This window comes from Lagopus leucura, unplaced genomic scaffold (assembly GCF_019238085.1).
Source record: "Lagopus leucura isolate 7727_CA_CO unplaced genomic scaffold, USGS_WTPT01 Super-Scaffold_100009, whole genome shotgun sequence".
NCBI lineage: Eukaryota > Metazoa > Chordata > Aves > Galliformes > Phasianidae > Lagopus > Lagopus leucura.
This window is the reverse complement of record NW_024962266.1, coordinates 26665436-26688195: the sequence shown is the minus strand read 5'-3', so window position 1 is coordinate 26688195 and position 22760 is coordinate 26665436. Positions and strand designations below refer to the sequence as shown.

The 22760-nt window shown below is 41.8% G+C and overlaps 1 protein-coding gene across 8 annotated transcripts in view; it reads right to left on the bottom strand.

Annotated features, from left to right (window-relative positions):
• PATJ (PATJ crumbs cell polarity complex component) overlaps positions 1 to 22760 on the bottom strand; it is a 142848-nt gene that overhangs the window by 30499 nt on the left and 89589 nt on the right. For all 8 annotated transcript variants that reach the window (XM_042873695.1, XM_042873694.1, XM_042873691.1 and 5 more), the window contains 6 exons: positions 17808 to 17899; positions 10569 to 10641; positions 7286 to 7378; positions 3185 to 3256; positions 2596 to 2713; positions 2028 to 2161 (listed from right to left, as the gene is read on the bottom strand). In XM_042873695.1, the coding sequence (XP_042729629.1) occupies positions 2028 to 2161; positions 2596 to 2713; positions 3185 to 3256; positions 7286 to 7378; positions 10569 to 10641; positions 17808 to 17899 (582 nt within the window). The remainder of the gene's footprint in view (positions 1 to 2027; positions 2162 to 2595; positions 2714 to 3184; positions 3257 to 7285; positions 7379 to 10568; positions 10642 to 17807; positions 17900 to 22760) is intronic.

Here is a 22760-nt window from a genome sequence, read left to right as displayed (position 1 = left end):
TTATTTTCTCACAGAAGAGAAAGGCAGAACAAATTTCTGCAGTTGTGCAGCAGATACAAGCATCAGCCCCACTGACTTGCCACTACTCTGCCTCCAGTGGAAAACGTTTCCACGGCCCTGTCATGGCATCTCATCTCTGTGGTCTGTGTGCACTGAACCGTAGGAGCATGAAAGACAGCAAATCCCTCCTTCACGCCTCCAGAAATAAGGTTCTATTCCCATTCTGACTCCAATCTGACAATTCCCATTTCAAAAAGTGCCTTTACGAACAAACAAACAAACCCCAAGCAAACCCAAAACTACTGAAACCTATTACAGCTCAGCATTAACTTCACTGCACTGAAAAAAACTGTGGGTGTTGGGTATACAATTTCTGTCACATGACTGCACCTCTGGAAGTGATGAACTTCTACAGCACTGCTGCATAAGCAGTGAAGCCTTAAGTCAGTTTATTTTGCCTATCTTGAAAGTGAAATACACCCCACCATTTAAATGATGGAGAGTAAGAAAAAATAGATGGCTCAGCATCAATTAGCTGTTTTGTTGTATTTCTACTCTAGTCCAAGAAACCCAAACAGAAGATGTCTTAGTCTTGATTACCATCTTCTTTTAACCTCTTAACCTCTCTCCAATCTGTTATATAAATTATTTCAGATTTTTATCAAAGCTTTTTGACTTCGTGGCAAAAATAACCCACACCAAATCTCAAAATAATCTGGGAGAGACTGGCAGTACGGGACAGAGTGATGCTGATCCCACCATCACACATCCCCGTTTTGAGAACAGTGTGCAGGGACTCATTTTGGGAGGTCTTATAATGCAAGAATGAGAAATGTTGGAACTCAGACCTCTCTCCCCCATGAGTTTCACATTTACTGCATAGACCTCTTAAATAAAAACTCCTACAAAGACACTTCAATGATTATGTAATAAAAGCACAAAACTTAACCAAAACCACTTACTTAATTTAAAACTTTTGCATTTTTCTCATCTGCTCTGAAGAATAGGTATTTGTAATTTTCATTTATTTATATGAAAATCTCATGAAAGACACATACCAGATTGTGTCTGACAGACTGCCACGTATTATTTCCAAATTCCAGTTAAATGAAAAAAGCAGAGAGATGATTCATGCTGAAACTCCCATTTGAATTTACTCAGCACTGAGGAGCTAGATAAAAAAGAGACTAGATACAGAACAGTGCATGGCTGGACAGAGAGAAAATTGTATAGGCTGATTTAGCCTTCAGAGTAACTCAGATCTATCTCCATGTGAAACAGTAATTCATTTGGTCTCCACGTAGTCAGAGACTTAGATAAGTGGGATGGCAAGCTGAACCTTTTCCAATTTCAGCTTTCATGCTGTAGAAGATACAGCCTACGATTTGCAAAAATAAAATGACTATTCCTTACACTTGCTTTTTCCCTTGGTCTGGAAAAAGATTATTACATTGCAACTACTTAAAATCTGTGCCTGCTGACAGTCAAAGCTCTTTATTATTTAACTATCAACCAACATGATATTTTGGGGAGCAGTTGCAGATAACAAAGCAGGTCTATTGCTCCAAATCTCCCTGTGGCGTGGCATTCAGAAGAACCCAATAAAGACCCCTCTGTAACAGACATGTTTACTGAAAGAAATGAACGTGGCATTTAAAAGTAAGCTATTTAAAAATATAGCATCTCCTAAATGGGGAGAGGAATCAAAACATCAACAGCGGAGGCAGAAACGGGTTTAGCGTAAATAACTTGCTGAGTTTACACTTGAACTGTTATATGTTAAAATAGATGAAGACAATTTCTTTTCTTGAACAGCATAGCCAAGGTCAGATTAAGCTTGAAGACACAGAATTGCAACAGAAAATGATAGAAGGCAAAATCATCAACGTGATTCCGAAGATTGTAGTTTCTAGTTTCTCCTCCACGTACTGACCAATTAATTAAGCTATTAAGAGACTAATGGCATAGTTTCTTTACCTCTTCTTAATTAGCAGGGACAATAATATATTAGTTTAACAGGAGCTCACCAGTGGGGTGTCTTTCCCTCCAACAATGCTGAGTCCAAGTCCTGATCGACCCTTAGATATCTCTATAGTCATCTCCTGCCCAGGAACAATAGGACAAGTCGCTGGGTCCACGGGCAATGGAGGTGGTAAGATATCTAAGAACACAAAAGGGTAGAGGAATAAGTCACACTATCAGACAAGAGAAAATAAAACAATTTAAGAAGTCATATGAGAGCAACTAATTAAACTCTCTTGTTTTGCTCTTCATCCAATCTAAATCAACCTTGAAGATCACGGTGAGTCATTTTTCAAGTCTCTAAATTAGAACAACTCCAGAGCTCTAGGAGGAAATGTTCAGAGAATATGTCTGGGAGGACATTTAATTCAGATACGACCTATGCAAGTCAGATAACCATAGCAAGGTGTATTCCAGTCAGGGTATATAAGGCTATTTCCCAACGCTATAGAAATGCCAGGACGTCTCAGATTATCTTTATTTTCATTAAAAAAATGAGCAACACCTTCAAAATCTCAGATTAGGTATTAAATACATACAATATCACTGAAAAAAAAAAATAGTATTTCGTACTGCGGTTTGTGATTTCTGTGTCTGGAGAGAGATAAGTAGGTGCTGACACCAGGGATATCTCCTGCAAGTTGGCTGATACTTTTGCTGAAGATTTGGATTGTTTCATCTGTTTAAGGACCTAAAAGTGAAGCACAGTGGAAGCACAAGAAATCAGTTATCAAACAGAAAAACGCGTTAAGGACCAGTTGTCTCCCTGATTAGCATGACCTACTAAATCTACCAAGTCAACAGACAGGAAATATAATAAGCATAGGTGATGAACTGAAAACATTCAATTTAAAAATAAATGACAAATCAGAAAGACTGGATAACTGCGCTTCCAGCAATGCTTGTGTAGGAAGCTTGTGTGAACAGAACTTCACCCTCCTCAGTGGTGCCTCTCATGCCAAGTAACTGCTTTGTTTGTTTGAACAAAGAACATTCCTGACGTTAGCCTGTCTGACTATTCGATGTACTGAAGGAGAAGGAAATCATTTTTAAAGTCCCATCTCTCTCAAAAATTATTCTTGTATTTCTCCAGTTACCCCTCGGCCCCCCTAAATCACACAATCCATGGCTAAATCCAGCTCTCTAACATAAATACACCTACATTTTCTGGGAGCTGCTCCTCTACTTCCAACTGATCCACCAACACTGGTTTGTCAGCTTTATACTTCACATCCTAAAAAGTCAAAACAGAAAGTGAGGTGTAATTGAAAATGTAATATTATCTTAAATACAATATTTTCCAAAGAAATGGCTATTCTGGTTCAACACAGTGACATTTCATCATCACTGGAAGTACACTTCTAGTGCACACAGCTGAAGTCCAGAAGTTAGAAAAGTTACTTAGAAAAGAATTAAGAATTACTGGAAATTACTATGAATACAGAGATTAACAAGAATTACTAAAAATGCATAACATTTTTGGAGTGGATTTTCTGGGAAGGGATTATCCTGCATTGTTTCTATTGTTCCTGAAAAACGTGGAACTAGAAAGGATGGAAACACATCTGTGGAGTGATGGGATCAGCCGTTCCCATGTGACATGGAAACACACAGGTATAGACCATACCGTGCCTATAGCTGAAAGGAATTCAAAGTCATCTGTTCTCTCTTTTTTTTAATTGCTTCTCAGTAGAACTGAACATACTGCTTGTACTTAAATAAAGCAACTGCTTACAATGCATAAAGCAGCCTCATCAGGAATGTCTCAAACAATGGCACAATCACAGGCACCACTTGTATCCTAATTTCTTTCCACGCTCTTGCAATACACTAAGGAACATTTTTTCTTCTCCAAGTGTCTCCAGATAGTTACAGTGCCCTCCCTTTGTTATTTCTATGCCAAGCCTGGGCCACTTTGATCACAGCATTAGATTTGGTTATCTTACCTCATGTTAAAAGCACCGATAAGCAAATTTTCTGAAAAGCTGAATACCAAATTCAAAAGACAGAGATATTCTGCAGCTCAAAAGAATTTCTAATTAAGATGACAATTCATACATAAAATAAATCAAATGTTGGGTTACCAAGCTTGGAAATACTGGCCTTATTTCCTGTTGCCATATTACATTTATTCATGCCAAGCCCCATAGGCTTGACTCCTGATTTTTTTTCTTGCTGTGCTCATACAACAGAAACTGTTACCCAAAAGGATAATAAAAAAAGTGAGAAAGAGTGATCTGAATCTCATGTTATCAGGAGTACTGGCAGAGAAGTGGGAAGGTTGCTTTGCCGCTTTATGAGAGATTGCTTTAATGAGCAATGCAAAATAATTCCATACTTCCCTTTTCCATTCTGATACACAACTAAAATGTGAAACTTCACCTTTAAAACCCTCTAATCCTCTCCACTGAAGCTCAGACTATGCTGGAGCCATCCGGACAAAATGAAGAAATTTACAGCCACTCCAACACTGCATTGCACACTCAGCAATTGCCACAAGCCTGCGACCCAGCCGGTTTAATGGGATTCATTTTCCCAGCTACATTCAGAAGCATTCTTACAAAGCTCCTCCTCTTTGTTAGTGCTTTAAGAACACCTTTTCTGTTTGTCTCAAGGACAGATTGCTGTTCCAAGTTCAGATCTTTAAGCAAAGTGAATCCACCCCCCCAATGAAGCTCAGTATGATTATCCCGCCGGCGAGTGACGCACGCGCTGCCAGGATATGAGGTGTTTCAAAGCACATGCAACAGCTGTTCAAGCCACTTTCACCTTCATAAAGCTAGAGGTTTGGAGAATCTATTGATTCCCCCCAGCACCACCGTACAGAAAGTAGGACAGCAGTGCGCAGAGCACCACGGCCTGCTATCAGGACACCTCAAACAGCAGCTAATAAGCGTGCAACCTTTGCCTAACGCTTCCACTGGCTCCAGTTCAGATACAAAGTTGTTTTCTTTCCCCTTCTTATCATCCAAGTCCACAACAATGTCCATTACATAACTTTAATAAGTATAAAGTGATGAAGTGACAACAAAAAGTATCTCGGGAGAGGCTGACAAATTTATCAGCTGCACAGGATGACAGGAATACTTTTTTTATTGCTGCTGTCGCTTGGTGAGACATCCTGTCTGTGATCTGCACTGCATGCACTTGCAGAAGATCTGCTGATAAGCACATACTTTCTGTTTACTCAGTGAACTTGATCTCACATGTTGACTTTTACATTCCTGATTTATCCTGACATAAGACTGAGAAATTCAATAACAATGTTGAAGCAGCATTAGCTCCAGCAGCAGCCATCACGCCATGAAAAACAAGGCACTGTTTTCTTTTGCCTCAACAGCCACTACAAGATTGCAACAGAAATCTGTCTTCCTCAAAACACCTCAAAATCTTGTGGTGCAATTGCAGTGTTGAAGTCTTAATGCCACTATGACTCCGAACCCATATCCTGCTGGTCTGATGAGTCTGATGACAACTAAAATTTTTCAGCATTTATGAAAATAAGATAGGCTTTCTAGAAACATTTGCCATGTAATTTTAAAATCTGACATTCAGAAGCTAGTCTCCAGTATTTTTCATCCATTTATGCTCTCAAATTAAGGGTTGGCCCAACTGAAGCCCCAAGGTACTGAGCAGTCTCATTCACAGACATTCAAACACTTGTCTAGATCTACCTCCCAGTCCTTAAGTTTTGGTATCTATTTATTAAATGGAAAAAAATATATATATATAAAAATCAATACATCACATCTAAGCAAAGTGCCATGGAACAGAGGCAGAGCTGCACAGCAGCACCAAGACTGGCACTCCTGGTCTTGCCAGTGACCTGGGGCAGGTTCCTTCCCGGCTGGGCCTGTGATTTCTATCCTTTCTTGCTTCATATCAAGCCTGAAAAGAAGCTGCCAATATTTTCTGTGCCTCCTGCTGTCCCAGTGGCATCTTACCTCCATGCCTATCTTGGGTTGCTGCACTTTTTTTCCACTTTTAGTTTTTTTGCACTAAATTCATGTTTCCTCCATTATCTTTCAAAAAACTGCACAGTACCATTTCCTACATGAAGAGTACATATCCCACATTAAAAAAAAAGATCTCTTCATAAAAAAACTTATTTTGCATCTTTTTTTCCACTTAGTCCATAACCCATCATTTCTTTTTGCCAAGTTGACTAAGAGCAGCAATAAAAGCAAGTGAGTTGCACCTACAAATGAACACAAGAAAACTCTTGATTCATTTAGTACATCTCAGCCCAAATGAGGACCTCTGAACAAAGCTAAGAAATATTTACATAAATAATTCAATTTATCTGCAATTTGTTAGCAACATGAACAAATTCATTTGAAAGTTGGTTAATTTTGATACTGAAATATTTACTTGTTATAGGACACTATAAATCTGTTCACCACATCAGAACATGATGGAGCCAGAAGAAATTAGGGAAAAAAAAATAAGGAAAACAAGTGTCAGTTTTCCATACTGAAGGACTGCACATACAAAGTGTGCACATAAAGCAAGTCTCAGAGAATGCTCTCCTTGCAAAAAGAGTGAGTGGACTGCTGGGAATAGATTGTCTCAGCACATTGTATGTACCTCTAAGTTAGTCACTTCTCAGCACATAGTTTTCCATTTTAAACTTTCAACGCAGAGTCCAAAGAAGAGATTAAAAGTGAACCCTGAAGGACTTTCACGTTTCTCATAATGCACAATCCTGACATACTAAACAACAGCAACAAAAACCTATCTGTATCAATGAGAAGTTCAGTATTTATTACAGTGCATACTGACAGTAACACATTAAATCAGAAGTTATGGGCTCAATGCACAAATTACTGATAGTAACTCTATAACTATGTTATTCAGGAGGCAAGACCAGATTATGATAACAGCCATTTTGGCCTTAGAATTTATGAAGCTATGAATATAAATAAGAAAATGATTTACAGAGCGTATATTTTTTCTGATGTTTGTCACACGTGGATAGCAAGAGTGGAAACCAAATCCCTTAGCAGAGAAAGAGCTCCAGAGACAGCCAGAACACTGCTTACAAATACTTAGCTCAATATTTTAACAAATTATACTGAAGTCACAACTCATCAAAACACACAAGGAAAGCTATGTATGTAAAGCAAAAGATTTGATTGTGCTCTTACACATATTGGATATTATTCTACAAAAGTGTGCTGTCACACTCCAACCAAAGGCAGATAAAAAACCCGAAACAATTCTAAGCTGTGATTGTTACTGAGTATTGATTTAAGTCGCTTACAGCTTTGCTAGGCTCCTCATCAGACAGGCTTTTCATGACAACGTCCAAGCTTGGGTCTTCTTCACTGCTTGGGGTTTCAGTGCAGCTGTGATCCTGGTAGAAAGGAATGAAAAGCAGTCTTTAAACAGAGCTACAAACCCCCATAACAGCTGAAGTAAAAAAAAAAAGCCAATGTTACCTTTCCTTTTGTTTTTCTAAACAAGTAGCAGCACAAAAAAGTAAATAATAATAATAATAAAAAAAAAAATCCACAATTAAAGCATCCTAATGTCAGGAGACAAATAAGTGACACAAGTTTTGAAAGACAGACCTCAGTCTGCTCTCAGCCAGCCCCAAGTACAACGAGGCAGTCTGATAGCAGCACCCAGCAGCAGATCTGGATCAACATTCAAGGCCAGATCAAACTGGAAGCTTCCTGCAGACCACTGGAGAGGGGACGAGTTCCCCACACGCTCAATGTGCTGAAGAAATCCCACTGTTCCTTCCTGCCTGCTGAGCGGGTTGGCAGCATCAGGACCGAGTGCTCTGCCCTGGAGGAATCGCCAAGGCCAAAGCCCTTCGACTCAGGGCACGTGGCCACCTTGCTCAGCAGGCTTCAGCCTGGAGCCACCTGAACTGTCCTCCACCTGAAGAGCAAATGTCTCCTCAGGATTCAATTACTTCTGCGCATCGCTGAGAGAATACTGAGAAGAACATTCAGAGACAGCTGATGGAGAACGAATGAGTGAAATTAATGGGGAGAATACTGATGTGGTTAGGCCCAAGATGTGCTCCTGAAGCTCCTTCTGCATAGGCTCTGGCTTTCAAAAAATCATAGAATAGCTTGGGTTGGAAGGCACCTCAAGGATCATCAAGTACCGACCCCTGCCACAGGCAGGGCTGGCAGCTGCTAAATCAGCTACTAAAGCAGGTTGTCCAGGGCCCCATCCAACCTGGCCTTGAACACCTCCAGGGATGGAGCATCCACAACCTCTGGGCAGCTGTTCCAGCACCTCACCACTCTCTCGGTCAAAAACATGCCCCTGACATCCAATCTAAATCTCCTGTCCTTTAGTTTAAAACAATTTCCCCTTGTCCTATCGCTATCTAGCCACATAAAAAGTCGTTTTCCCTTGTGTTTATAAACTCCCTTTAAATACTAGAAGGCTATGAACACATGCTGCACACATGCACTGCATCCAAGGTATAACAGGTTTCTCTCTTTCTAAAGAGACCTCCACCCTGTTCAGGACTGCAGCACAACATCTTGTACCACCAACTGAATGGATTACTGATGGATGAAACACTTTGAAAACTGATCTTTGAGAGCAACGTACTTTGCTTTTGGGAGTATGCCCACAGCACTACACCACCATGCAGTCTTATCCCGTCTTTCATGCAATGGAGGAAGATTTATTTTAAGACTTATTTACTATTCTGCATTTTCCATATTAGAATGCATATTAATATGCATTTCCATATTAGCATGACAGAGAAAAGATGAAGAACAGTATGTGGTACCTATGGCTCCCTGATACATCTAACATTAGTTATGCTATTTAAGATGATCTGCTTAGATTCACGTTCAGCATATGTACTACCATGATAAATATTTACTCTGCATTTCAAGATACAAAAGCACAGTCAGGCTTTCTTAAGACACAAACAGCTGACAAAAGAAAGCATTGTCAAATTCTATGCAACAAGAGTGTCTTTGGGGTACATGTATTTCATTGAATAAAAAATGCCAAACTGGAAGTAAAACACCACATTTACTTCTGAAACGCATATAGTAAGAGCTTGCCAGAAATGCACGAAGCTCAGCCCACACATCCACCTTGAAAGGCAAACACTGCACATAAGACTGAGCTTTTTTTGCTTCCACATGCTGGGAGAGTCTAATTACAGTCTTTTGGCCACAGAACAGCATGTGACTAAACAAAGCTTTGTGGTCCATCCCAAAGACACAAATATTGAACAAAGCTTGGAACAAATGCAGGTATTAAGGAGTCAACAAAAATGGAATGAACTCGGGCGCTGTTAATTGTAGAGTAATTTGCAATCCACCAGCTGCACCTGGAGCATTCTGCTTTGATGGGGAAAGAAAAGCCAAAGCACTGCCCCAAAATGACTCAGATCCAAACAAAACCTGAGCAGCTCTCTCCCAGTGCAGTGCAGCTCTGTGTCTGTATGGAAGCAGCCATTGGTGTTCATACAATCCAGAAAGCAATAGCAAGGGTGGGACCAGGAAAAGCATCCAGCTCTGCTGAGTGTGGCCTGCTGCTGCAGGGTCACAGTAATGCCCACTGAAGTACCAGGAGTTTAGTGCACCTGCATCTGTCGACTCAAGGCAAGACCAAACCCCAATTGAATTATAAAGCATCTTTTGCTTTATTAGCGCAAATAGAAATAGAATTAAAAAGCAACAGTAAGGCTAAACACGTGCTTTATCTATAAAATTTAGTTACACTGTATTGAGATGTCAAAATGATAACAATGGGGTGACACTGCAGGGATTCATGATGCACAAGGGAGCAATCAGGGGCCAAGACAGCAAGAACAGTAAAGAAAAACACTGCTAACATTACCACGACAAGGCAGTTTCTACACTGGAAGATTGCACGCTACATCAGAGCATGGAAGCTCTCTGCTCAACCAGCCCACCTGCTTCTACAGCAGAAAAAATTGGTCAGGAAGGAGCGACAGCAGTGCTGGGGCACAGGACAGAACTGTGGACCAATGCACCCCATTGTGCTGGGATTGGCTCAAGATGCCTCTCGGACTGGAGCCATGTATGCAGTGAACTCTTCAGCACTGCTGTTGCTTACCCCTACTTCATTTTTAGTGCTGCATGCAGAATATTCGCAGAGAAACAGAACACAAAAAGTGTGAGGTTTCCCCTGCCAAAATATTTATATTCTGTAAGAAGGTATCCATGCTCCAGGCCAAGCACCGCTGCTGTAGTCTGCAGAAAGAAGCAGGACAGGAGACAGCAAAGTTTTCATTCAGACACATCTCCTCCTGCACAGCAATAACCTGATTAACAGACGTCATTACTGCACGCTGGCTCTTTCAGTAATGATGAGAACAATAAAAAAAGAGATGGGGAAAGCACACCCAGTAGGTCAGATTCCTACCCAATGCATTTTATGATCCAGGGTATAATTAGACAAGGTGCTTGTATTTATAATGAGCTGGTAATGATGATTAATCTATCTAATTAAGCAACCCCAGATTAAAACAATAACATCAATCCCCCAGATGAAAAACAGAAACAGAACAAGTCCCAACCCATGAACCTTACCTCAATAGAAGGGTGGGTGCTGGTAGGCAATGGGAAAGGAGTAACAGCCATCTGATTGACTGCATCTTCATTTCTGTACAACAAACAAGCAAACAACCAACTTATTACAAGGTAAATCACAATGGCCAAACGTTTCCTTTGAGTTGTTTTTGCTCATTAAGGAAACATTACTACTTGCATAAGAATTGCTTCTTATCAGAAGTTAGAAGTTAGAGAAGCATTTCATTTTTGCTTGTGTTCTTTGCTAGCACACAGGTTAAATTCCTTCTTGGGACTGCAGAAGTTTCAGCTGAGAGATCCTGACACTGCAGTCTTTGGAAATCTAATTTAATGTGGATTATCAGAGGATGCAGCTGGAATTTATGGCCCCAACATATCAATAGGTGTGCTAATGCTCTGTTAGCCTCTTCTAATAATGTCTTTACTTGTTAACTACTTCTTTAGGCTGACCAACATTCACACTGCTGAAACATCAAACCTTCTGCAAAAATAGACTGCTTTCTCTTTTTTTTTTTTGTCCATACTTGCTGTGGTCTTTTCTAAAAGACTCAACACAAAAAGTCAGACAAGTTTTTAGCCAAAAGAACTTCCCTTATGAAAGAGAGCATTGATTTCCAAAGATGCTTATTACTTATGGCAACTTCTGCACTGTCAGGACAACATCCGATTACTCTAACTTTCAAAATCCTTTCTTATTCAAGACCGTTCTGCCTTGCTAATGTTCAACCAGCATGTGGTTAAAAATGCTTTATAGAATTGCCTGAAAAAACCCAGAAGTGTCATTTTATCTCTCAAGAGTTAAATTCACGAAGCTCGTACGTTCTGATTACTGCAAGTCAATGCTATAAATCAATAGCTCTCAGCAGAGCAGCGTATGGGAAATTCAATCACAGGCATTTGACATGATAAATCCTACAGGCAAACGTTAGTGAATTAATTTACTTATCTTCAACCAACCAGCCACACAATTCAAAGGGATCCGCTCTGTGTTGCTCAGTTGCTTCTGAATGGGCTCCCAGCTCTCCTCCTGGCCCTGCTCGAAGGCTGCACCGTGAGCAGAACCAGCCCGGGGTGCACACACACACATGCACAGGGCCATGCAGAAAGCTGAGCAACACACAGAATGAAGCCCTCAAATTTCATAAGCGTTTCAGAATCTCCAAGTTCACTTTACTCCATAAAGCACATTAGGCAAGGACATTTTGCTTCCTCTTATGTTTCAGTCACACCAATCTAATGACATCGCTGTTCTAAGCCAAAAGAATAAATCAGCAAACGTAAGGTGTCTGTGAGACCAAGCAATTATTGAACTGTACAAAATTTTCTGACAACACTTTATTTGGAGCACAAACTGGGAAAACCAGCACTTCCCTAGCATCCAACATGGGCTGTGCGACTTGCAATAAGCAGCAAACTTGGAAATAACTATAAACTACTATAAACTTGCATGAGAAGCATCATTCTAGGAATTATTAGACATAAGCTTCATGATCTGCATGACAAAGGAGCATGCAATTAATACAAAATAGTTTCTATTTTGTATATACACACAACATTTTTTGGTATTTTTCTTCTCCCCCTCATTGCTGGGATAACATTTTTTTGCAGCTTTAAGCGGATGGCCGATTTTATTCCAAGCAATAACAAAACCCCTTACAGCCACCGTTCCTCTGGAGGAAAAAAAAAAAAAAGCAAAAATAATAATAAAAAAAAATGAGGTTACAAAATGTTTCAACTTGTAATCTCCCCCTGCTAGGGCTCCTTCATATTTAAATACTTTAATGCTGCTTCAAAGGAGAATGCTTCAAAGCTGAATCAAAGAGTGAGCGTATTTTAAAGTGACGCAGCTAATAATAAATTGCTCTTTCTGCTCTCCACTTCCCTGAGTGTCCTCAACTAAAACATGTATTTATTTACAACTAAAAGGAGCGATCGCTCCCTTTTGATGCTGGAGCAGACAGCTCAGACGTCTGAACATCACATTCAAATTACAGTAACTGCAAAAAGAACATTTGATATATTTGCCAAGAGCTGCTGCTCAGGCGCTCCCCTCCGTTATCCGCAGAAACAATAAACATCCCCTGCTCTCGTCCAGCCCTTACCCTGGTTTGTGCAAAGCACCAGGCAGCAGCCCTCCCTGCAGCTGTTTGTATTTCACCAACTCTGCATAAAGCAAAGGGGGACAGAATTCAGCGTGCTTTCATTGCTTGTAACCTCTGAGGATGAGCCTCTGAGTGACAGTGAGGAGACCTGGCTGGAGGCTGAGAGCCCACACCATAAACACAGGAATGCATGGCTTTCTTCATTGCAAAAACGACCTTCTGGCAGCAAGATCAAAGCAGGGCATAAGTAGCAAAGGCCCTGTAAAGGTTACAGAGCTCCTGCACTTACAGATTTACTTGCTTGAACTGCCGAATCTCACTGCATTTCTTTTCCTTCCAAGTCTAAGCGGAACCCCTGAGCGTTCCCTGTCCATCCTCACTGCCCAGTTTTGCTCCACCTGACCGCACCTCTGCTGAAAGCTTTCCTTCTAAAGACAATAACCTGCAGCCAGAGCCTCAGCCAAATTCAGGTTAATTTGCTCAGAGGATGAACATACTTGTAATTGTTGCATACAGGTTCCCCACCTTCATTTGAGAACTTTTTTTTCTACTGGAATGACTCGTGTTTATCTTGGTTTGTGATGGTGTAGCTCACTGCCACAGGGTGCTAAAATACTTGTTCAGCACACTGAATGGCATTCATCTCCTGTCTGAAGCTGAGCATCTCATTCGAGATATCGTCCACACTTCCTCTATAGTCAATGTTAAACAAAACCAACCCCAAGCCAGATGCACTCCAAAGGGCAATCCAGCTGAGCAGGTTGGGAAGAACTGAACTCTTCTCTGATGGTTCCTGAAGCTGCCGGCTAACAGAAGTCCAGGTGACTCCCTGACACCCAAACAAAGGGAGATATCCTCCTCAACTAACTTCAGCTCCATAGTTTGTCAGCTGTTAAAAAGATCATTTCACAAAAGCTTGAAGCTGGCTGTGAATGCTGCTGTTCACAATAGAAAGAATGCCTAGAACTGGGAAAAACAAAACCAAAACAAAGCACAAAAAACAACCCAAAAAACCCAGTAACTTTGCATTAAGACTTCTTAGTTAGAAGAGATCTGAAGAGCAAGTGAGGGGAATGATGCTTGTCCAGCAGCATCAGGACTCCCTCTGGTTGTGACAGCTGTGTGCACACACACATGTAAGTTAATGAAAACCTAGATCACCCACATCCTACTTGTTCCAGAAAACAGAAATCAGTCTGGGGTCCCATGTTTTCTTGCCTTTGTTTTCCTCCAGGAATCACCTCTTTGGAGAAGAGCTGAAGACTGAAGACGCACAGAATTGTCCCTTCAGCTGGGTCAAGGCAAAGATGTTTGCACTGTGCATCATCTTGGTTCAGTGACCAAGTGGCAGCAATGACTGTCGTGCAGCCCTCACCTCAGCCATCCAAGGCCAGGCTGGATGGGGCTCTGAGTGGTCTGGTCTAGTAGGAGGTGTCCCTGCCTGTAGTGAGGAGGTTGGAACTGGATGACCTTGAAGGTCTCTCTTTCCAAACCTTTCCTTTCTGTGATCCTCAGAGCAGAGGTCTTTCCTTTGCACATCACCATAAATAACAAGGGATTTGCCTTCACAACTACACCTAGAAGTGGAAGGAGGGGGAAACAGACAGATGGGGGGACCTCCCTGAGAAACTCCAACCTCCTCATCAGAAAGCAGTGACGAGGGGACAAAACCCTGCAGCGTGGGGGAACAACTCAGGACTGTTAACAGATTGTATTTAAGCAGGCAAAATTCTACAGTACTTTACTCCAAAAACATTTTTCATCACAGCATAAGACAGCTTTCTTTTAAGAAAAAAAGGTATACACACAGTCACAGAATTGAACACAGTGGGATAATGGTCTGAAATCAGTGGCGTTCACTTTGATTCAAGCACTCAAACTGTATTTGATCTGCTTATTATACCAGCACTGAAGCACCAGCACAGATTAAAGGCAGTTAATTGAGCATGGACAAAACACCGAGTTTGCTGAATCATAGAATTCTCACTGCAGAAGAACTTTCCAATATAAACTGGTCCTCCTACTCCAAATGCACAATCTAACGGTTTTATTTTGCATCTTAAATGGATGAACATTAAACGTGTGAACCAAAAACTCAAAGGACACAAAACCCATTCTATTTTGGGAAGTAGGGCATAGAGACTCCTACAAAAAGCAAGCCTCTGTGATGACTGCAGCCTGCATTCGCCACAGGAGTATGGAAGCTAACATAGTGCTGTATGACTGTGGTCAGAAATGCCAGCGGACACTGGGTCAGAGCAAACACCTGAACAGAGCTGTTTCAGCACATGAAGACCATGCAGTGCTTGGGCAACTGGTTTGGCTGTCAGACTGGGTGAGCACGTTAAACATCTTGAATTTGTTCCTGTAGAAGGCAATGAAGCATGAGATGCAAATCTCAAAAAGAGGGAAAAAGTGACTAACTGCAGATCCTTCAGATGCTGTTACAAGCTTGTGTAATTAATGAGACCTCTGGGAACCGGTGCTGTGTTAAGATCTATATTTTGGAATCTGGCCAAAATCAACTCTTTTAAATAGCCATTGTCAGTTTAATTGAGGAAAGGATGCTCGTAAAGCAGAGTAAGAAACCCTCAAGTACAAAGGGACGCCTGTGATTCTCACAACACTTCTGCACTGTCTCATCAGCAAAAATTTCAGGAAAGAGTGGGAATACAATCCTAACACCACCTGAGTGTAAAAACAAATGCTTGAAGACTTTTATGGTGCAGACTGCAATTGGGTTTTTAATAGAAAGTCAAAAAGACTGAGGACACCTATTTTCCATGCCTGTAATCATCCCCTCCCTCCCTGCATCTCCAATATAATCTATTCAATGACATATATTACATTTCCCATAGAAAGTTTTTTTTTTTTTTTTAATGCCCAGGATTTTCTGGGCTTCTTTTGTAACTGATTAAGAAGTTGGTGAAAACATCCCCCTGCCCTGCAAGTGAACCAAAACATCAGGAATAGGAAACTCCTGACACAGTTTCCTGCTTCAAAGCAAAGCAGCAGCTTGCTTATCACAGAACATCCTTCATTTGAAGAAAGTAAGGCCCCAGGAAATGAGAGAAAACACTTTTTAGTAATAGATAGTCCAGGAGGCCCACCAGTTTTGCTTTCATGCCCTAGATCAGCTCACTCAAGCACGCAGGAACTTTTTAGCCTGCAGAAAAGTGAGTTTATGGAAAACTGATCTACTCAGGACTTATGTTGTTGAAATCAGAATACGAGCATCTTCACGAAGACCAGCCCCAACTCCCTGTTAATTCCTGCAGCACACATCACTCTGCTACGGTCAGCTGCAGCCTCTTACCATGTGTTCCAGAATGCAATTTAGCTCCTCAACGTTACAGGCCTTCTACCTTTACAAGGAAGCAGAATCAGTAACAGCACTCAAGAGGAAGAAAGTATTACTTCTGCTGCGAGGGCTCCTTCTTGTAACAAACGTAACGGTATCCTGCTCTTTCCACACCATTAAAGCTGAGGGGAACACATCTGAACCCAGCCAAGCAGCAAAGTGACCAGGAATGCTCTCAGCTGGCTGCACTCAGTGCTCTGTTCTCATCTGGAAAGCTGCAGCACACATACGTGGGAGAGATGGATGGAGACCCACGATGCCTGCAGCTCCTCACGTTTAGTAGAGCTGGCACCACAGTGCATCAAGTAGAGGCATTTCAGTACCTCCATTTTAGATCATAGTTTTAAAATGGCTTGATGAAGCAAGCAAAGACCTCTACCAAACTGCACCTTGGGCAAGACTTCTGCAATTGGCACAGCCTTGTGTTTATGCATTTGATCACACCCACCCACTTTGAGGTCTAAAGCACAGGAATTGGTAGCATCAAGGCTCATAGAATATATTCACAAGAAAAACCTTCTCCTTAAATTTCAGTTTGAAGAGAGACAAGTTAGCTGTGGTGAAACTTTGATACCCCCTCTTACTAAAAGCACCGTTTTTCCTTGCATTCTAGACAGTGCTCTAGTTACCAACAATGTTCTCTCACAGGGGGAATTTCCTTTCACTGCTGTTTGAATGGCTGCTGGGGTCAAGCGAGCAGACTTGTCAGTTGTCAGCGTGCTCCAGTGCAAGGCAGAGAGCAGGGACAAGATGCACGCTCTTTGTAAGTGTAAAGATAAGCTTATAGCCTCAACTGCAGCATGTATGACAAGTTTTTTTTAAGTGCTAGGGAGAGCGACAAGAAATATCCAATGGTATTTCCAGTATCTATTAATTATGCCTGCCACAACAATTTTATGCCTTGAAATTTACTTCTATATACAGAACTTGGAAAAGGGGAAATATGGATAGAACTAACACTGTTTTCACCTCTTCCCATATCCATGGGAGACTCGAGCTAATGAGCAAGCCCTGCTGCATCTCTGCAGAGCCTGACCCTCAGCAGGCAGCTGCTGCTTGGGGCAGCAGGGCAGGCTCACCAGAAGCCCACGCTCCCAGTGCTGCCTGACAGCACTAAATTGTGCCCCGGGTTTTGGTTTCATACATTTTGCTTCTGCCTCTGGAGGTTCCATACCAGACACATTTTCCATATGCAATTAAGTAATGGTGAGTGAGTTGTTGTACATGACATTTAATTTTCAATAGCTGGGGAAAGTAACACAGGAGCTGCAGGCAAGACCATTAATCTCCTCTAGATCCTCTGTGCTGCCAAGTATAGCAAGTCATTCTTCACCGAGCTAATGCTGCTCTTCCATCATTTCTGTGTATGCTGTATCAGACAGAGCCATGCGAGCAAATGTACACATTTATATGCATTCATCCACAGATTATTACATTGTTCACAGGTAAGCTGAATATGAGCAAAGAATATAAACCAGTATCAACTGTGATGTATAGACTGGTGAGAAGACCGCATTAATAAACTGGAATGGTTGAAATTGATAGTGCCAATGGAAGCCACCCCTGGAACAGTGGCATTCATGAAGGTCCAATATATTAATGTTGGACCTTCAGCAGTCCTGAGATGAATAGTCAAGGAAAACCTATATTTCATACCACAGAGAACTGAGTAAGTTTAGCAATTTCAGAACAGGCTGAGCAGGTCAGTTATATGTGCAGATACGTAACAGAATAGGCTGAAGCATGAACAAATGTTTTGATGAGAACTGTTCTTACCGTATGAAAACTAGCTTGACCTTTGATGGGGCAGTCTTAATTATTGCAGAAGCATTCTGATGACTTCTTCCATACAATATCTGATTGTTTATCTGTTCAAAGGAAACAAAAGTTTCATGTAAATGGAGTTCCAAAATAAGTATGCATTGTTTCAATTTACACCATCAAGGCACCAGGACAAGGAGACAAGATGCTAAGAAAAAGTGGGTCGTGAAATACAAATCACAAACCTTGAGGCTTTTACAGACAGGAATACTGCAGAAGTACTGACAGATAAACCCATCTGCACAGTGCTGAAGAGACAGAAACACTGGTGTTGAGGCACTAAGAGCTGCTTTTGGGCACAGCTCTGCCGCAGAAACACCATATGACAAACACACAACAAAGGCTGTCACCATCAGCCAGCCACAGGAGAAGGATAAGGAGAAGGAGAAGGAGAGGCAACACTAACACCTTCACATCAGGTTTCTCATCGTTCCTTTCGAAAGGCAGGCATTAGTTAGATTTCAAGTTCAACCTCCTTCTCCTGCTGGTTCCTGGATGGACCACAGAATTGCAGAACTGATTTTTAAGATATTACATTTTCAACATCATCAAGTCCAATATAATGAAAGAAACCAAAACCCACTGTATTAGCAGCAAAGCGTTCCACATTTTATTCTAGACCAATATAAAAGAGTAAGCAGTGCAGAGCTAATTTAATGCTATTAGTGACCCACACCTCACCTGCAGGTAACCAGCAGTTCAGGAATTAGATGAGACAGAAAGGCCAGTTTCAGAATAGCCCACGTTACTCTTGCTGTGAACAATCAAACACCTAACCACTGCAACAAACACCAGGTACTGCTTTGAATGCCATTTCTGAGTGTGAGCCAATCCTGTAGTTTTCATGGGGAAACAGCACGGCCCTCAACACCCCCCATGGCCTTCAACACCCCCCTGGCTGCATGAGAACAGAAGACCTTTCCCACTTTGAGGGAAATCAGGTGCCTGCTGTCTTCCATTGCCACGCTTGGCAAGTGGCACCTTGACAATCACAAGAGTAGCTCCAAGGTGAACCAAAAACATACTAGGCATCCTATCTCAAGACCACCCGTGGTGTAACATTTGAAGTGTTTCATTCACCTCCCAGCAGCTTGGTGCAACCCCGTGACCCTGCCTGCTGGCAGCCTGGAGATGCTGACCTGACAGCAACGTGCAGCCACAAAGGCTGTAAGCAGAGCAGGAGGCAGCCAGATGTGCCACGCCAAATGTAAATGAAGGAAAAGCTGAGCACCATGGCAAAAAGAAGGCTGCGCCAAGGAGACAAACAGCAAAACCCTCAAGGAGCCTCTCAGCTGCATCCTGATGGTTTTCAGGTTTAGAACTAAGCTGAACCAAACACACAACCAAACACTACAGTGAGGATGAATGAATCGGTCTCCAATTCTGACAACTCAGACTGGAATAAACATGAAGGTAACGCTGCTCCGTGGAAGAGCAATTTTTACCTGCCTGCTACCAAACCCAAGGCAAAGCATTTTGTTATACGAGCAGCTATTCTGTTCCAGATGGAGAAGAAAACAATGTGAATACAGAAACTAATTCAAGGCCACATTTCTATTTTGTTAAAAAAGATGGCATTGAGATGAGTAGCATATATCACGTAACTGTCAAAAAACCCTCACTGGGAGCATCTTGATTGGATTAGTGCACCTCAGAGCTGCTGCAATCCCACGCCCCCCAAAGCGAGCAGCCCGCTCCATGCAACCCTTCGTCTTTTCCTCCCACTCTTCCTTTACAACATAATATTTACATTCACATTTGATACACCAATGCTGCTTAAAACAATATGGATAATGGACCCCAGGAACAATTTACCAGCGATTACAGCAGGGCTTCTCATTACTGGAAATGTTTGTGTTGGATTGCGGTTTTGTGTTCTTAGAAGAATTTTTCACCCAACGAAGAAACAACCTGCCAGCCTTACAGCCTCGTGTCAGCAGTTCAATAACCAATGTGAGCACAAGAATCATATGCCCAGTGCCTGATTATTCACATAGATTGACCTGCAAACAATTACCAGCCCACGTCTGGCTCAGAACCTGGGGCACAAAGAATACCTGGGCTGAGCTTCACCTTCCTGCACGCTTAGTGATGTCATTTGTCTCAGTCCTCCAAAGAAGTTATTTGCTGGGAACGCTGGATGCCTTACTAATTGTTTGTATTTAGTTACATTACCATCAATTTTTCAAAACAGCAGGCTTCTTCGATTAAAATTTATAGTCTTTACTCTGGCTAAATTAATGCTATTCAGTAGATACATCAAATAGTCCAAAATTTAATTAGCTCTGAGCTAGGTCTGTAAGTTATAATTATTTAATTATACCAAAATGAAAGGGTAATCAAAGTAATACATCTCCACAAGGTTTTGGACTGTTTCACACAGCTATTACAGCCAGGATTTGTAATATTTGTATTTCTTTACAAAAAGGTCACTTTCTTTCGCAAAGTAAATCAGTGACACTCCAGGTTCAGATACCACAGAGAAGAGCAAAGCACAAAAGTTTCCTTAAATAAGACAAAAAGGGGGAGTCCAGGGTTTCAGCAGCAGCGTCATTTTAATCTTTCAAACTAAATAAAGGATCAACCACAGAGTGCCTCGTGAGTCAAATGCTGTCCGTCTGAGCTTCCCTGGACGCCCCCCTTTAAGATTAGAAAAGAATAACAAAGGTTTGACCAAACAAAAGAGAAAGCCGGGGGGAGACCTCATTGTGTCCTTCCAGTATTTAAAGGGAGTTTATAAACATGAGGGAAAACGACTTTTTATGGAGGTAGATAGTGATAGGACAAGGGGGAATGGTTTTAAACTAGAGGACAGGAGATTTAGATTGGATGTCAGGGGCATGTTTTTGACCGAGAGAGTGGTGAGGTGCTGGAACAGCTGCCCAGAGGTTGTGGATGCTCCATCCATGGAGGTGTTCAAGACCAGGTTGGATGGGGCCCTGGGCAGCCTGGTCTAATATCAGATATGGAGGTTGGCAGCCATGTGGGTGGTGGGGGGTTGGAACTTGGTGACACTTGGGGTCCCTTCCAACCCGAGCCATTCGATGATTCTATGAAAGGAGGTTGGACTTGATGATCTTTATGGGTCCCTTCCAACTTGGGATATGATTCTATGAAAAGGAACAAACAGATGTAAGCCTCAGCTCCTTGTTAAGTCTCTTTACATATTGCCTCTTTACATAACTTCATGGAAGGACAGGAGAGCAGAAAGAAATCCATGAGTGCACTACAGTACAAGGTCAGATCAGGATGGAATTAAGTTCCATCCCTGATAAGCCCAGCACAGGCCTACAGCAGGCTTTATCACACATCCCATGCACACAGCTTTGTTTTACAGTTTCACACACAAACACCCAAATTAAGAAAGAAACATTAGCAAAAAAAAAAAACCCAATTGTTTGCTTCTCAAATTTTAACTTGCTGAGGAGGAACATAAAATGTGGGTATTTTAAAAAGAGCACTGTTCTTTTTACTATGTGGCAGTAATGAAAACCAATAAAATGGGTATTATCAGATTTTTATGAAATTCAAGTCAGACAATATTCCAAAGCTAGCCAAAGGAACTGGCGTAGCCTTCTGGAGTTATTATTCCTTTGTAACAACGCATTAGATTCCCTCTAACCACAGGAATCGAAACATGCTGAGATTTAATCAGATTCTCTGAAACAACAGAATAATTTCAAAAAGTTTCTTATCAAATACACCCAAATCCAAAGCAATAGGCAGAAAGAAAACAGCGGAAAGGAAAAATGCTGTTTGGAGGATGGATTCTTTTCTCTTTCCCAGATTTCTCCTGGAAGGGGAACACAAACCTGGGGGTTTGCCCAGGGAGCCACTGGCTCCTCAGCTTCATCCTTCAGCATCAGCAATCACCTCGCAGCACTAGCCTCCACTGATAGCCTAGATGCAAAGCAGTGGCATCTGATATGAAAAGCCAAGAGGCTATTGTTCTGCTGTTACCTTCAGGAAACAGATCTGAGAACAGGAACAGAAGCTGAGAGTGTTGTCCTGTAAGTAGGAATTTAAAAGGTCACCACCAGAGTTAATCATACAGGACTTTTCTTACGGGAGAGCCCTTCTTACCATGTTCAAGCTATTGCTGCTTTTGACAGCTGGTGCTGCTTGGTCCAATCCAAAGTAATTATAAATCCCACAACAAATGAATAGAGTAAAATACCAACCTGTCTCCATTCTAAGACAGAAGTGGCACGAGTTTGGATGGACAGCTCATTTGTTTGGGCAAAATACTGACATATCTGATGTGTAGCATCACTTCTATTTATCTAAGATTCTTGTAACAAAATCCCAGGAGAAGCATTCAGCACAAAGGCCCTCTGGCTTTGAGGTACCACCAACACAGCACTGCCATGAATCATCTCAAGCACTGAAGGTGGCTCCTTTCAGGAGTGCTGCATCCTCTGCTGCTTCCTTGCAGCGAGATAAGCAGGGCCAGGAGGGAGGCAGAGAATCCCAGCATCAGTAACTCAGCACAGCAGGGCTCTGTGCAGCTTGCTCCATTAACAGAACACGTTGATGTAAAATAGAACAACGATGACAACAGTCCTAGGGTGGGTTATTCAGTGTGAATAACACGAAGCAATGGGGCTCAGCACCCCAAGACACCATGCAGCGTGGACACCTGCACGAGAGCGGTGGGCCAGGCAGGGGCACTGCAGATGGCATCTCTGATTGGAAAAAAACCAACAGATCAGCACGGCTTGCATCATGTTAAAAATTACATTGTTCTGTGCAGGGTGCACATTCTGCCCTGACTACGAAAGGTATGAGAGGATGACATCACCATCTCCCTCCAATGGCACAGCCATCCAAAGTACATCACTTAAGACTCCTACTCAAAACTTATGTGCAATCTGAGGTGCAGCAATAAATATATTTAAAAGATTCTGC